This window comes from Phoca vitulina, unplaced genomic scaffold (assembly GCF_004348235.1).
Source record: "Phoca vitulina isolate PV1807 unplaced genomic scaffold, GSC_HSeal_1.0 scaffold2, whole genome shotgun sequence".
Classification (NCBI taxonomy): Eukaryota; Metazoa; Chordata; class Mammalia; order Carnivora; family Phocidae; genus Phoca; species Phoca vitulina.
In genome coordinates this window covers 85,435,403-85,451,639 of record NW_022589705.1, presented here as the reverse complement: position 1 = coordinate 85,451,639, position 16,237 = coordinate 85,435,403, and the positions used below count along the sequence as shown (strand labels likewise).

Sequence of the window (16,237 nt, the reverse complement as noted above, 5' to 3'; positions counted from 1 at the left end):
GATCAGGATGGCGCCCTGCATCCTGCAGCACCCGCTGTGGGCAAGCACCACCTTCCGTCTTCAGCTACCCCAGCGGGGAGCTGGGGGCCTCATCCCCACTGCAGGGATGGCAAAGCCCAGGTCCTCAGCCTCTTGCCCAGGATCGCACAGGCAGCCAGGGGCAGTGTGAGCATTGGAACAGGTCTGCTCCTGTTGAGCCCAGACAAGCTGCTGAGGTCCTTTAGCACAAGATCCCAAGCGAGGTCATCTCAGCAAATGGTGACCGTGGGTGAGTCAGCAAGTGAATGAATGAATGAATGAATGAATCAGGGAATGAAAAGGCTATTTAAGGGACTCTGTTCTTGGGGAGGTTTGGGAGAGCATAGTCATCCCCCATCTGCGGGGATGGAGCAGCTCCAGGGAGTCCCCTGAGATTAATAACCCACAGGAAAAGGCCCATTTCAGCTCTCCAGAAACAAGGGTCCCCCAACTACCTGGGTCCCAGGAATTCCCCCTGGCTGTCCGCGTGCCCCCGCTAAGGAGCCCTGAGAACACCTCTGTGGCCTGCCCCTCCACCTTAGTCCCAAGCAACCCCCCAATGCCAGAAGCCAGAGGTCACCCTGCCCTAGTCTCCATCCCCCACCACACTCTTGCCTAGGCTGAACCCCGAGTTGAGAGTGGAGTCTGGGGCGGGGGTGCCATAGGGGAAAACCAGCCTCCTCTCTCCATCCCCTTTGCCCTTCACCCCCTTTCTGTGCTTACTTTGGGGAGCCCCCAGGATGGGGGCACTGCACACACCAGTTAGCTCCAAGGAGCTTGCGGGCTAGGCTGCTGGAGCCCCCTGCTGGCCAAGCATCCCCATTCCCCATGGGGGTTGGGAGGATTCTTCATTCATTCAGCAAATATTTAGGAAGCCCCTACTACGTGCCCGGGTTAGGCCCTGCGGCTCAGCGGGGAGCGTCCACAGACCCTCCCTTCTGATGCCTGTGGCTCAATATGTGGTGCCTGATGTCAGGGTCACAGGCCCCCGCCCCCAGGCTCCCCAGGATGGTCCCCAACCCCAGATAATTGCAATCTCCCCGTGCGCAGGAGGTGTGCCCCACCATGGGACAGGGCATGGTTGCGCTATCCCCGCCCCCAGGCTGGGGCTCCCACGGGCTATAAAACCTGACATTCCTGAGAAACCTCTGGACTCACTCCTGGAGCCTCCCAAGGCTAGGGCTGCCAGATAAAATATAGGATGCCCAGTTAAACTTGAATTTCAAATAAACAAGGAATGATTTTTTAGTATAAGTATGTCCCAAATATTGCATGAGGTATACTTAAACTAAAAATTATTTCTTGTTTATCTGAAATTCAAGTTTAACTGGGCTCTGTGTTTCTACTTGCTAAATCTGGGAACCCTACCCCTGGAGCTCATTCCTTCTGCTGGCACCTGGCCTGTCCAGATGGCCCACGTCGTGCCTGGACACAGCCCCTGCCTGCCCCATTATAGCTCCTGTCCGCCTCCAGGACGGCTGTCCTCCCCAACAGGCCCCAAGTTCCCGGGTGGACACCCACTCCCACCTGGTATGCACGCTCCAGCCCATGGCCTGTCAGGAATGCTGTCTGACCTCCTTCGTGATGGCTCCAGAGAGAGGGGGACAGAGGCGCCCCTGCAAAGAGGGACCTCGAGTGTCAGAGACAGAGAGAGGCAGAGATCCAGAGACAAAGGGACATAGAGAGTGAACAATGGAGACAGTGGGAGAGAGCTGAGACAGAGCCAGAGAGCTGAAGGCCCCCTGCCCAGCACTGCTTCATGGAGACCAGCTCAGAGGCTGGAGGGTCCTGAGAGCCCACCAGGGCTTTCCCTGAGTGGATTGGGGTAGAGGCTGGGCCCCTGAGCCCCAACATTGGACTTGGGACTCTGGGTCCTGGATGGGCAGGCCCTGAGAGGCAGCTCGGTGTCTCCCGCCCTAACAGTCAGGGGTGGGAGTCCATCCCCAGCCCCTGCTGCTCTCCCCTCACCCTGCTTCCTAGGGGCAACACAGGGACATTCAAGGCTTCCCAGAAGGGCCCATGGGGCAGCCAGAGTGGCTTTTAAAATTAGCCTCACTAACCAGATCTGGTTATTTCAGGAGGCTCCGTCCCTGGCTGTCCCCTTGGCAGGGCGGGTACAGGGAGGGAGGGAGGGAGGGACCTCTACATTCCAGGGTCCCTGGCTAAGTACCCCCTGTGGCCTAAGCAGTAGAGAACATCCAGGTCCCAGTCCCCTGGCACTGGGTGGGCCTGGGCCTGCGGCTGTCTCTTTGGCAAAGTCACCTCAGGGTTAGCCATGGATGTCCACGGACACCCCAGCTGCTACGGGACAGGGGAGGACCCCTCTTGTGGGCATGGGTCTTATGCCAGGCACCTTAGAAGCCGTGACAGCCTCTTCACAGCAATAGGTAAGGCTTTGTCCTCCTTTTATAGGCAATGAACCTGAGACCTGGAGGGACAGGTACCAGCTCTAAGGCAGGGGAGATGGGGGTCGGGTCAGCCAGGCACCCAAGTCCCTCCACAGGAGGCCTCTTGCCTCCTGCGTCTGGAGAAACCTCTGGCTGCCATTTCCACCACCAGGGTTATTTCTATATAGCGTCCACCGCTTCCCGGAGCCCGGTGCCCCCCACCCAAGCCCTAATTCCAGCCTCGGGTCAGTGTCCTGGCCTGCCCTCCCCACCTCAGAACCCAGAGTGAGCACGGAGCTGGCGCGGACACAAGAGAAACAGCGTTGGACACTTTGATCCCGGAGGCCAGATTCGTCCTCGGCTTCCCCTGGCCCCACCTTGGAGCCTGGGGAGGTGGGGATGGCCTAGGGCCCAGCCTGAAAGAGCCCAGACGCCGACCCTGGCCACAGAGGGGTGCTGGCCCGGGCTGGGCAGGCAGAGGGCAAAGGCAGGGTCCGTGTCTGCCGGGCTCAGCTGTGGAGCGGAGCGCACGCGCAGTGCATGGGGAAGCGCACAGGTGAGGGCGCCCAAACCCCTTTATAAAAGGATCGTCAGTCCCAGCAAAGCCCGGGAGCTGAGGCTCAGGGGAGCAACCGGCGATCACACGTTCCCAAGGTCTGAACATCTGTGTCGGGCCAGCACCGGCTACTCCATCTTCCACAGCGAAAGCCGACCCCACATCCTCTGATGTGGCTTATGGATATGGTCCCCGTTAATGACTAATCACTGCCCCCGCCGCCCAACACGCACAGTTTTTAGAGCACACCACGTGCTGGAGCCGCACCCCTGAATCCTCATGGCAGGGTACCCAAGTCAGAACTATTAGCCCTCCCACTGTGTGGATGAGGAAACGGAGGCCCAGAGAGCCAAAATCATGTGTCCCAAGTCACAGAGAGAGGAGGTAAAGGCACTCAGAGCTAAGCTCTTGACCTTGGTGCTGAACTGTGGCTGCTGGCCCTTCGGTGGTGGGATGGGAGGAGACAGGGCAAGAGACTGAGGGGAGGACAGGAGATGGGAGGGGGCGTTTGGGCTAGCGGACTGGGGTGAGGCTGTGCACGGGAGGGGGTGGGGTTGGTAGGGGACCCATGGAGCCCGGGGAAGCCCAGAGCCAAACCGGGCGGGTGGGGTTAGGGACTGGGTGTGAGTCACAGCCCCTGGGTGGCCCCAGACATCCTAGCGCCACTGTCAGGAAAAGCATGGCAGCCCCTGGGGGGTGCGCTCACCACTGTCCTGCGGAGGGCGTGGGGGTTGTGGTAGGCAGTGAGGAGGCCACCAAGTTGTCGGGAAGGCCAAGCCATGTGTCCACCCCAAGCTACTCTTCCTCCTGCACTCCTACCTCAGAGGGGACCCCCTCACCCAGTACCCAGGCTGGACTCCCCCGCCTCAGACCCACATCCCAACATGCTCATGATGCTCATGATGCTCATGCCCCCCAGTCCTTCCAGGCCTGCCCACTGTCCCCAACGACTGCCTCCTCGACCCTCCCTTCCCTCCCTGACACTGCCCAGCTGGTCTCCACCAGCAGCCCCAGCTTCTCTCTATGGCAATCCGAGTTTCAAATCCTCCATGGCTCCCCGCTGCCCTGAGCATAGACCCCTGACCCCTTGGTCCGGTATTCAAGGCCACATGGCCTCTGGCCTCATCTCTACCCCATCACCTTCCCATCACTCAGAACTGTTTGCAGGGCGCCTGGGTGGCCCAGTTGGTTGAACGCCCACCTCTTGATTTCAGCTCGGGTCATGATCTCAGGGTTGTGAGATGGAGCCCCATTTCGGGCTCCGTGCTCAGTGCAGAGTCTGCTTAAGATTCTCTCTCTCCTCGCCCTCTGCCCCCCCCACCCCTTCTTGTGAACACTAAGTAAATAAATACAATCTTAAAAAAAAAGAAAGACAGACAGAAAGACCTGTACCTTCCCAATTCCAGGCACTCCCCTCCACACATTTGCCCCTGCAGTTCCCTGCCCCAGCGACACTTTCCTAGGCCTTTCCAGGATGCTCGGCCAGCACTGCTGCTGAGTCTTCTCCATGTCTCCCTCACCCAGGCTGGGCCCCTGGTTTGCGCACCCCGGGTCACTCAGTACCCTTTATTGTAACTGCCCAGCACCGGGAGCCCTTCCCTGGCCCCCGCCGGTCCCGGTAAGCGATCCCTTGGCGCCCCCTGGTGGCCACATCGAGGAAATTCTTGGGCTTCACTGAGCAACAGGAGAGCAGGAAGCTGATATGGAGCACCCACTGGGTGCCAGACACTGTGCCAGGTGTTGGATATACACCAGCTCGAGGAACCCCCATCACAAGCCCTTGGGAGAGATACTACTGCTCCTATTTCACAGAAGTGGAAACTGTGGCTCAAGTTTCTCAAGGCCACCCAGCTAGTAAGAGATGGCGCCAGGACCCCAACCGAGGTCTGCCTGACTGCAGAGCTGTCTTTTTCCCCCTGCAGACGGGGAACAGGGTGGAGCGAAGGGCAGCACGATGGGGAGGAAGCACCCTGGTGGTCACCGAACCCGTGGTTTGGCCGTGGAGATACCCCTGGAGCCTAGCAGCAGCTCTGAAGGGTGGGGTGAGGGGGACGGACGGGCTGGTCCCTCGGTACCACTGGGATCCGTCTGGAGTCAGTCCGGGCAGAGTTCACACAAAGCCAGGCCCAACCCGGGGTACAATAGCGATAAATAGAATTTATTTTGTACAACTGTTACCGACATACACACAGCCACAGGGGCTTCCAAAACGGGTGTTGGGGCTGGAAGGCTGGCCTTTGGCGTGGTGCCTAAAAAGTGTGGACAGACACACACAAGGGTGTGGACTCACAGCAGCTGTGCCTGGCTGCCCCTCCGTGGGAGTTGGGGGGGGCGCAAAGGCAAGGCCCATAACTCTAGGCCAGCTGAGACCCCTCGACCTGGAGTGCCCAGAGCATGGGATGGCAGGGGTTAAGCTGGGTGCTGGCTGAGAAGCCAGGTAGGTCCCCCTTGCCCTAAGGGGGTCACTTGTCTGTCAGGTGGAGGCAGTGGACAGGGCATCGGCAGATCTGTGGGAGAGCCTGAGGGTCCAGGAGGGGCAACGGGCATAGCCAGCTCCCAGTCCCTCAGCCCACCTGGGGTCCCAGGGAACCCAAGAAGCAAGGTAGGGCGATGGGGGGCCCCTAGGAGGAAAACCCCCCATTCTGGGGCAGGTGCATGGAATCACAGTCTTCAATGACCTCTGCAATAATCTTGTCCATTTGGAACAGAGGTACCCAGAGAGGGACAGTGACTTGCCCAAAGTCACGCAGCAGAACCCAAATTGGAAGCCAGGACTCAGGACTCCCAGCCCAGTGCTCATTCCACCATATTTCACATCCCACTGCCTCCATGGTAGGCTCTGTATGCACTGAGATATCTCAATCCACCCCTCCCATCTTGCTCCCCGTGAGTCCAGAGGGGCACCCAGGTGTGATGAAGGGCCTGGAGTGGGGGCAAGCCAGGCCTGGTGTTCTGCTTCAACTGACCACGGCCTGCCCCAGCTTCAGGGGTGGGGATGATGCCAGCAGCTTCCCCCTCCCAGGTCTGGATGGCTCCGCCCCGCAGAGACAGCCCAGATGGGTGGCCAAGGTGGGGGCAGGGGGCAACCCCTAGGCTGGTGCTGGCCTTGGGGGCAGAGGTCCTATCCACCTGGACTTGACACAGCATCTTCACCTTGTGCTTCTGCAGCCTCATCTGCAGGGTAAAGGGAGATGAACACACCATGAAGCAGGGAGACGGAAGTGGGAGGGGCCCGCCCCTGGAGTCCCAGGCTCTCTCTGGGTCTTTCGGTCCCACTGGGAATCCCCCAGCCCCTCCCTCCCAGCAATTCCCAAGTCCTTTGCAGGCTCCCACCAAATCCTCCCAGCAATTCGTGGGTGGGGGTGAGGCAGCATGTATTGGCCCCACCACACAGATAAGGAAATGGAGTCACAGAGAGGGGCCAGGGACCTCCCCAAGTCCTACCCAGCATCTTAGTGGCAGAGGATTCAAATCCAGGTACATAGAGCTCTCAGCCCCAGGAGCTGGCAGAGGACCAGGGAGGTGTCATCCCCCCTTCCCGCCCACCCCCGCCCTCTCCTGCCCTCTCCCCACCAAACAAGAGCCGAGGACTGGGTCTGACCTGCTCAGTTTCACCTTCAGAGCGGGAGCCTGGCTAACAGCCCTGCACAGAGCGCCGGGGCAGGTGACAGGACAGATGAAGACACGGGAGGAGACACAGACAAGCAGAAGACACGGGTTGTGCCCAGGCCAGACGAACCCAGCCCCTCCTGGCCTCAGGGACCTCTTGGTCTGGCGCCCACCCCCGCTCCCCTTGGACACCTGTCCCCTTTCCCCGAGAGCTGACCCCCCTCCTGGGGGAGCGTTCCCACCAGGCAGCTTCTAGGCTGGCCGCATCGGCCCTGGCCAGCCCCCTGGCGGCGGCACATACCAGCTGGGGTGTGTGCTGCTCAGATGCTTCCAGCTGGATCTTGATCTCGGGACACGCAGGGTCCCCCGACTTGCTGGCGTCGGGATGGGGTGACCGCGACGGGCCTGGGGAGGGGGGCAGGAGGGAGCCACCTCACTGGCCGCGGGGAGGCACCAGGGAGATGGACGCATGGATGGGCGGTAGGCACCAGTGCTCCACGGCCCCGCCGAGTCCCTCTGTCAGGTAATCCCACTCTTACCTCCCTTCTTTACCCCTCCTCCATCATCCTCCAAGACCCTTCCAGAAGCCATCAGCCCTCAACCATCTTAGGCTGGATAATGGCCCGCCCACTGTCCCCTCTGTCAGGGGCAGGCCCATCACACACCCACCACCCGGGGCGTGAGGATGGTCTCGGCCCTCTGGGCCTCTCCCTGCCCCCTCCGGCCACCAGAGGGGCTTGGCAGGGGAAGCTGCCTGGGGCCTGGTACCTGGGGAGCTGCCCCCGCTCGTGGTGCTGACACTATCCTCCAGCCACGTGCTGTAGATGAAGGAGTCCCGTTTGTGAGGCGTCCCTGAGGACGAGACGCTCTCCTGGGGATGGGGGAAGAGAGAAAGAGGGAGGTCAGCCCTCATCTATGGCACTGGCTGGGTTCCGCTCCCGTCTCCCAGCTTCCTCTGCTTGCGGCAACCCACAACCCCTCACCCTCGCGCCCCTGCAAAGAGGAAGGGGGCCCAGCAATGTCTGCCCCAGGGAGAGCAGAGGAGGACAGAGTGGGAGGCATACACCACACACTCCCATTCATTCATTCAGCAAACATTCACCGATGCTTATCCTGGGCCAAGCTGGTGAGGGAAAGCAGGCAGGCTCCCTGCCCTCAGACAGTGAAGTCTAGGAGGCAAGACAGGCTGTGAAGAGACTATTAAAATCCTAGACTCTGAGCCCCATCAGGCGGGGCCTTGGTCTGCACTGTTCCCTGCTGCATCTGCAGCACTTGGAACTGGGCCTGGCAAAGGAGAGGGGGCCACTAAAGCTTTGCTGAATGAAGAATGACACAAGAGTGCTCAGGGCAAAGCCCCGGGGGTCTATGAGAGCATGAAGAGGGGGGTTCCCAACCTACCCTAGGACTAGAAAATCAGGGAAGGCTTTCAGGAGGAGGTGATGTGAGGCTGAGTCGAGAAGGATGAGTAGGAGTCAGTCAGACAAAGGGGGAAAGAGGAGGCAGGGAGAGTGTTCCAGACCCAGGAGATGGCAAGCGCCAAGGCCCAGAGGTGGGGTAAGCATCGTATGTTGGGGGGACTGCAAAGGAGCACAGAATGGCTAAAGTGGTAAGAGATGAGGCTGGGGAGGGACTGGCTCTTCAATGGAGCCCTCAGAGATGGGGCTCTCTGGGGGCGACACTGGGGAGCCATGGAAGGCTTCAGAGTAAGGGACGGTGAGTCTGCATGACTCCTTTGGGCTGGGCTCCCCCATCTCAGTCTCAGCCACACCCAGGCTCATGCTTCTGCCCGGAGTATCTACAGGGACCAAAGGGCCACCCTCCGGGCCGCTGGAGAGCACCACGGCTCCCTGGGCCTCTCACCAGGCCTGTGTCGTCCGCGTCCACGCCCTCGGTCTCCTCCACCACGCTGGCGAAGCTGCTGGCGCTGGACGAGGAGCGGGAGAAGTCCTTCAGCACTTCCGCTCTCTGGGCTGCCGTCTCCGCTCTGCCACGGGCAGCACCCCGTTAGCCTGCGTCTGCTCCGGGCACCCCACCCCGTTTCCCTGCCCCGGGAGGCCCGGCCTGCAGTCACCCCAGCACCTCTGTGGCCCCCACCACAGCTGCCCAGGCCTCGGAGCCTCCCCCCACCACTGTCCTTCCCAATTCATGGATCTGAGCGCACCCCTCCACTGAGCAAAACCCTCCTGTGGCTCCCCATCGCCCCAGATAAAGTCTAATTGCCTCGGCGAGGTATTCAGTAATAATAATAACTATTAACAGAAAATCTATGGTCCAGCGTATGTTTGCTCTGTGCCAGGCACTGTTTAAGTGCTTTTACTGGAGCTATCTCATTGCTACCATTAATAGACCCATCTCACAGATGAGGAAACACCGAAGCTCAGAGAGGGTAGGCACACAGCCCAAGGTCACCCAGCCATAGGTGGGAGAACAGGGTTTAGGACCCAGGCCTTCCAATTGCACAGTCTACTCTCAAGCCTCTCGGTTTTGTTCCAGGCTCAGGACTTTGTGTCTCCTGCAGTCTCATTCCTTCCCTCAAATCCCAAAAAGCAGATTCATCTTTCAAAACTCAGCCGAGGGTCTCCTCCTCCCTGATTTCCTCCTCTCAAGGTGGGAATGGACCTCCCCACTCTGGGTCTGTAAGCCCTGTCTCTCCCTGTCCCTGTCGTCCATTCCTGGCCCTTCAGGAGAGCACAGTCTGGGAGTCTAGACACTCCCAGAGCCAGCACAGAGGGGGCTGAGCTGCAGCGCTGAAGGGAGGGGTGGCCTCCCCCTACTTCCATTCTTCCCCACGCCACCTCTTCATGTGGCAACCACGGTCAGGTTTGAAAGCATCACTCCTCTTAACTAAAATCCCAAAGGCTCCTCCCTGGCCCCACTTAGGGTAAAATGCAAAGTTCTCATATCGCTTCCAAAGCTGGGATCTAGCCCCTGCCCACCTCCCTGACCTTATCCTCAGCAACACCCAGCACAACGTCTGCCTGGGCCTAGCCCCTCACTCACTCAGCTCCAACCGCACCACTCTTCTTTCTATCCTTCAAGCATGACTCAGGGCCTTTGCACTTGCTGTGTTTTTCGCCTGGAGCCCTCTTCCCTCTGCCATGCCAGTCTTAGCAGGGCTGGCTCCTCACCTATCTCTCAACTTAAGCCTCCCCCATTTCTAGATGTCTTTCTTGAGCACCAACTATCCACCCCCCCCCCGCCCACCCAGTAAGTCCTCATTGCACCCCCTGCTCTTTTGTCCTCTTGCATCACCATCTAGAAATAGCTCATCAGGTCACGCTACTCTGGACTGTCAGCTCCACGGGGCAGGGGACGTGTACGCCCAGCTCACTGTTGGATTTGGAGCTTGGCCTGGGGCCTGGCATGAATGAAGCTCTCCGTGGGTGTGTGTCAAAGGAGGACCTGTGAGGGTGCTGGGGCCTCCCTGACGCCCTGGTGTGGCAGGGCCAAAGCTCCCGGGCAGTCCCAGGCTCACGCAGGGACTGGAAAGGGTGAGTCCAAGCCCCCTGGCTTGGCGTGCCCCGAACCCCAACCTGTTCTTGGTCGTGGGCATCTCTGGGGAGCTCTGAGTGGATGAGTTCTCCGACTTGGGCTCCTGTGAGGCGTGCCCGCTGTCTGGGGTCTTCTGGCCGGCGGGGGGACTCTCCCTGCGGGGCACACGGGGGCGGTGGGGGGATTCAGCACGGGGCCTGGCATCAAGGGTAGAACGAGGCCCAGGTGGTGAGGTCACGGGCGCCTCCTGCCTCGTCCCCATACCCTATATTCTCAGGGGCCAACCCCAGAGCCGTCCCTGCAGCAACCTGGCTGGCCTGGCCGAGGAAAGGAGCAGGCGTGCTGGAGCGCCTACGGAAGACAGGACACTCCTCCAGTCCTTCCCTCCTTATCCCTGTCATGCGTAAGGAGACTGCAGTCCAGAGATGGGAAGGAATCTGCCCCGGGATGCACAGCTCGGTCCATGGCAAAGCTGAGATCTGAGCCCGGGCTTCATAGGATTCTGGGCTCTCGTGGCCATGAGGACAGTACCACCTCCACTCCTGAGGACCCAGCGTCCCTGCCCTGCATCGCGTGCCCCGCACCCCACCTCTACAGCCGCCCTGTGCTGTTGGTTGTGTTCTTAGCCTCATTTTCCAGATTGGGACGGTGAGGCTCAGAGAGGTAGAGTGACTTTTCCAGGGTCACCCAGCCCCACGTGGTAGAGACAGGATTCACTTTCGGGAACTATCCTCTGCTTCCCAGGGGCCGTCCCGCTGCTACTGAGGTGAGCCGCCTGCAGCCTGCCCACACAGATGCACCCGAGACCCCCATGGGCCAGGCCGCCCATGCCAGCTCCGCCTCTCCCTGGCTGTGTGACCTGGGCAGGCCCCTGCACCCTCTCACCTACAGCATCTTGCCATGCAGGGTGTGACCCCTGGGGAGCCAGCAGACCTGCAGACAGATGAAGGCGTCTCACGGTAGGTGATGAGCTGGCCCTGGTGCTTGGCACACAGCAGGGGCTTGACCGTGTGGCTGTCCCCGCAGAGGGACGGGGGCAGAGGAGCGGGCACGCCCTCCTGCTCGCTTAACTCCGCCACTGCACGGGGGCCAGGGAAGGGGCCGCAGGAGACAGGGGAGCCGCCCACCCACCTTTTCTCCTGCACCTCCTGGATATTCTCGATCCCGATGGCACTGCTGCGGCGTGAGCCAAACGGGCCTGACTTCTTCCTCGTGGGGCTCTTTCCAGGGACGATCAGTGACTGCAGGGAAAGGCCCCAACTCAGTGCCCACCTGCCCTGGGAAACCCACTGCCCCCCACATGCCACCTGGGGCCCTGCTGCCCCGGGTCCTGAAGCAGAGGCAATGGAGCAAGAAAGGACGAGAGAAATGTCCATCTCCAGAGACAGCCCTCCAAGTTCACAGACAGGGAAACAGGCTTGGTGAGGGCCAGGGTCCCTGAGATCACACAGCAATGTGGGGCCTGAAATCTTAGTCCAGGAGAAGGGCAGGAGCCGGAGGGGGCTGGGCAGCCACTCTGGGCCAGGATAGGAAGAGGCCAAGACCTCAGAATGGCTCCCAGCCCCCTGCCCCCACGTTGTCATGGAACCTGGGCTCAGGGCCACGGGGAGAGAGTGGACATCGCAACGCAAGCCCCCGCCCCACCTTGGAACCTCCAAACTGGCTAGGGGAGACTCTGGCCCAGCAGTTGTTCCTCAACACACTAGGGTGGGAGGCCCCAGGCGCCAGAAGCAGGCCCCAGCTTCTCTGGGGAGGCAGGAAGGTGGGCCCCAGGGAGGCATGGAGGGACAGGAACTCCCAGGCCGGTTCATGGTGAGGGGGGGTGGGGTGGGGTGGGAATCAGGACAGAGGAGAGGGGTGGCGTTCCATGCAGAACTGGCGATATTGGGGGACGTGCAGCTGGGCATAGGGTCTTTGGGTCCCAGATCCTGGAAGGGCCTCGGCCAGGGTCCCAAGGGCCAGGGCAGGGCCAGAAGCCCCCGGCGGGGGCGGGGGGGGGGGGCACTGGCTCTGGCACAGGGACCAGGCCCCAAAGCAGGTGCCGAGTGCCCTCAGAGCTGCCGGCATTCCACCCTGCACAGCCCCGAGCCCGGCCCAGGGGAAAGAGGGGGCAACGTCCCCAATATGGCCTCCGTCCTGAGAGCGAGCAGAGAACAGCACGTGCACGCAGCCTCCAGAGCCGGTGGCCCCGCGGACGACAACCTCTTCCACCGTTCCTATGCCTATGGCACTGCCCCGGCGTCCGAATCTACTCGCGCTTTTCCCAGGAATAAGCAATGACTGGCAAGCAAGCAGAGGGCAGGGGCAGAGACAAACAGAGACGTGGAGAGAGGCAGCGAGACATGGAGGGGGCGGGAGGGGCGGGACAGGGAACGGGGCGGGGGGGGGGGGGGGGGACAGACAGACAGACAGAAACAAAGTCGACAGTGAGGCCGGGGGTTGACAGACAGGCACGGCCAGGAAGGGGCGGCACAGCGGAAGGAGGAGAGAGTTTGGCCAACAGAGGGTGACAGGGACAGACACAGGTGGGGGAGCACACGCGAGGTCACGGAGAGAAACACAGGCAGGACAGACAGAGCCAGGAAGAACAGGGAGGCGGGAAGGAGAAAGCAGGGAGAGAAGAGTGCGGGCCAGGGTGGGAGGAGGGAAGAGACAGGTATCGGTGGGGGCGGGCAGTGGGGGCAGAGAGGGAAGGTAGAGCAGGGAAAATGCAGACGCAGAAGGAAAAGGAATAACAGCAGAAGAGAGAGGTGTACAAAAACAAAAACAGAAATGGGTCTGGTTACTGCCACGGCGGATGCTGCTGGCCTGGCCCGGCCCCGGGGCCCCTCGACAGCACCCACAGGAGGCTGAGCCACTCGGTGGGAAGGGAGGGGGTGGGCCTGCTTCTCCAGTGACAGTGGGCTTGGTGACTGCAGGCCAGCAGAGGCCCCGCCTTGTTCCCCGGACCAGGCCAGACCATGGGGCAGGGGTGGTTGGGGGGGGGGCGCGGGGAGGGGACCTCCTACCCTGTGACACAGCCTCACAGCACTGAGCACAGGGCTTGGCATGCAGCATGTAGTCAATGAAGGACAGAAGGATGGCGGGACAGATGGATGGAAGACAGATGGAGGGGTGGGGAGAAGCAGAGTGGCGGGTGCAGCACCAGGGGTGGACACTGGGCGGCGGAAAGCAGATGGGCCCCCAGCTGAAGGCCTCATCCACCCTGTGTGCCCAGCACACGCCCCCCCCCCCAGTCTTAGCGACAGAATCCCAGAGGCGGGCAGACAGGAAGTAATCACACAGTAGGTGCGCACTCAGGAGATGCTCACACAGAAGCCCCGTTCCTGACACACAATAGGGCAGCCACAACCACAGAGGCCCCGACACACAGTAGGTGCTCACACGGCAGCCTAGGGCCAGGCCCACAGAAGAAGGGGCTCACAGAGAACACGCTCACACCACAGCTCGCTTCCTGACACACAGTGAGGATTCACCAGGGTCTAGGGCTTAGCACATACGTGCGCTCAGTCAGGAATCCATCTCCTGACACATGGGAGGTTCTCGCACAAGAGCCCAGGGCCGGGCATACAGTGGATACTTACAGAGCTGATGCCCACACCGCAGCCCGGGGCCGGACACACAGCGGGTGCTCACAGAAACTCGGGCTCAGGCCCACAGTAGATGCTCACACAGTACACGTCCACACAGCAGCTGGGTCCTGACCCAGCAGGTGCTCGCATAACAGCCCGAGTCCTGACACACAGTAGGCGCCCACCAGCATCTCAGGGCCAGGCACACAGCAGGCGTTCACACAGAACCCAGGTCCCGACACACAGTGCGTGCCCGCAGCCCGACACACAGTAGATGCTCCAGCAACTCAAGGCTTGACAGTAGGTGCCCACAAAGCAGCCCAATTCCCAGCACGTGATAGACAGTATGTGCTCAATAAGGAATGTCATATAGAGGCAGCCCCAGAGCTGACCCGCAGAAAGTCACCTGAATAAGGGACCAGGAGGAGGGACAGGCTGAGGAGCTGGAAGGGGGCTGCAGGCTCTCAGCACCCCACCCACTGTTGTGGCCTGGACATTGGACCCCCAGGGAGAACAGTGGCTAGACTGAGTCTAGAACCCAGGATGGGCACTCAGACAGCAGGGCAATGGGGGGGGCAGGCCTCGGAGGTGGGGGCGAGCTGAGGCCTGCTTGGGGGGGCACTCACTATTCCAGCTGCCTTGGCCAGGTCGGGGTTGTTGGGGGCAAAGCTGCCGCTGTGGCTGGTGGACACGGTATTGGGCTTCTTGTTGCTTAGTCCCATGGCGTCCATGGACTGGCTGCGGCTCCGGATGACCCGCTGTGAAGGTGGGGTGTGAGTGGAGGAGGCACAGACTTTATGAGGTCCCTCCTCCCCCCCCGGGAAACCCAGGAGCCCAGGCATCTGGTCCCTCCCCACCAATGCCACTCTCGGTAACCCCAGGAAGTCCCTGCCTGTGAGGCCACAGGAGGGGCAAGTCCACATGGTGCCTAAGGGTAGTTCGGGCCTTGGCTCTGCCACCAACTTGCTGGGTGATGCTGGACAAGCTACCGCACCTCTCTGAGCCTCCTAGGACTCTCAAGTGGCTGTTGTAAGGATTGCAGAAGATGCTGGGGCATGACCCAGAGCACGCACAGAGAGCCCTCCAGAAACCTCAGTTTCTTGATCTTAGAGCTTTCTCTCCTACTTTCTTCTCTTTCCTCCCTCTAGCCTTTTCTTCCTTGCTTTTCTAGGCCAATCTGTACTGAACATTTCCTATGGGGCCAGGTACTTCATGTTCACTCATTCAATCCACCCTACGAGGTGGGCACTATTATCATGCCCATTTTACACATTCGAGACAAGCCTGGAACCCATACACCAAATTACGTGCCCTTAACTGTGGGCTCTGCTGCCTCTGAGAAATTCTTTGACTTAATCCAGGTCTACTGTCCAGCACCTACCAGAGATGTGGGGCCACTGGACCCCCACTCCCCTCAAGACACCCCAGACCCATGTTCATCCCCCCCCATTCCCTGTCTCCAGTGGGCAGAGGCAGGGCTGTCCTCAGGCCCCTTTCTCAAAGACGATCTGTTCGCCTAAGTCCAGGGCAGGCCCAGGCAGCTGGGCCAATCCCCTTATGCAAACCCACTACAAACCCACATCTCCAGCATTGTTGCCTGCCCTGGGGTGAGGGTGAGGCCCAGCCAACCTGGCAGGGCCCCTGGAGGATGGGCAGTTCCCCTCCTGTGGGAGGAGGAGAAGGTGGCAAGGAAGCCACGGCCTGGGGACCTGTAGCTTAGGAGAGTCCAGGACCTATGGGGCAAAGAGGAACTCCCCCTCCTCTGCCTCTTACTTTGGACAGCAACTGCTGAGGTAGATGGGCAGGGTTTTGCATTTTGCTTTTGAACTTATATCGCACTAATCTAACTCCTTTACAAATAATTCTCAGCAGTTGTAGGAGGTAAACTGCCATTGCCCTACCCAGTAGATAAAGAAACCAAGGCTCAGGGGTGCTTGGCTGGCTCAGTGGGAAGAGCATGCGACTTTTGATCACGGGCCATGAGTTTGAGCCCCAAGTTGAGTGTAGAGATTATTTAAATAAATAAAACTTTAAAAAAAGAAAGAAAGAAAGAAAGAAACTGAGGCTCAGAGCATGCTAAAGCTGGTAAGTGGCAGAACTGGAATTTGAACCCAGGGCGTCACTAAACCAGAGACAGCCAGGTCAGAGGGTCACACAGGCCTGGTCCCTCTCCTATGGCCACTCAATTCACATACCGCACCTCAGACTTCTGTTCCTTTCCCTCTGAGGACAGAGACCTCCTCTCTTTTCTGCCTGCTTACCTGGTAGCCACCCACCAGAGGAACCTGGTTGCCACCTAGAAAGCTCCAACCTTTGCAGAACTCCCTGTAGACTCCACCCTCAAGCCTAGGCCCCGCCTCCAACCATTAACTCCTCCCAAGTCAGAGCCCCACCCTAAAGCCTAGGTCCACCCTGAGGCTCGCCATCATCCAGACTCTACCTCAGGCACTTGCCACCCAGCTCCTAGCTTATCTCACGCCTATTTGTGAACCCCGCCCCTGACTCCTCCCCTAGCTCCGCCCCCACTCGACTCCCCCCATGAGAGCCCGCCTCCGGCCACACCCCCACGCCTTGCCCATAACCCCGCCCCCGACTCCACCCCA

The 16,237-nt window shown here is 60.3% G+C and overlaps 1 protein-coding gene across 7 annotated transcripts in view; it reads right to left on the bottom strand.

The window, feature by feature from the left end:
* Positions 1-5,109: 5,109 nt before the first annotated feature.
* RAP1GAP (RAP1 GTPase activating protein) overlaps positions 5,110-16,237 on the bottom strand; it is a 65,175-nt gene continuing 54,047 nt past the window's right edge. For 3 of the 7 annotated variants that reach the window (XR_004297831.1, XR_004297832.1, XR_004297828.1), the window contains 9 exons: positions 14,261-14,392; positions 12,265-12,342; positions 11,194-11,303; positions 10,104-10,217; positions 8,431-8,554; positions 7,339-7,441; positions 6,872-7,006; positions 6,563-6,604; positions 5,110-6,135 (listed from right to left, as the gene is read on the bottom strand). Coding sequence is in view for 2 of the 7 variants with exons in the window: in XM_032391778.1 (XP_032247669.1) it covers positions 6,596-6,604; positions 6,872-6,975; positions 7,339-7,441; positions 8,431-8,554; positions 10,104-10,217; positions 11,194-11,303; positions 12,265-12,342; positions 14,261-14,392 (774 nt within the window). In the remaining 5 variants the exon portion in view is untranslated. The remainder of the gene's footprint in view (positions 6,136-6,562; positions 6,605-6,871; positions 7,007-7,338; positions 7,442-8,430; positions 8,555-10,103; positions 10,218-11,193; positions 11,304-12,264; positions 12,343-14,260; positions 14,393-16,237) is intronic. The other 4 variants (XM_032391778.1, XR_004297830.1, XR_004297829.1 and 1 more) reach the window with 4 other exon arrangements.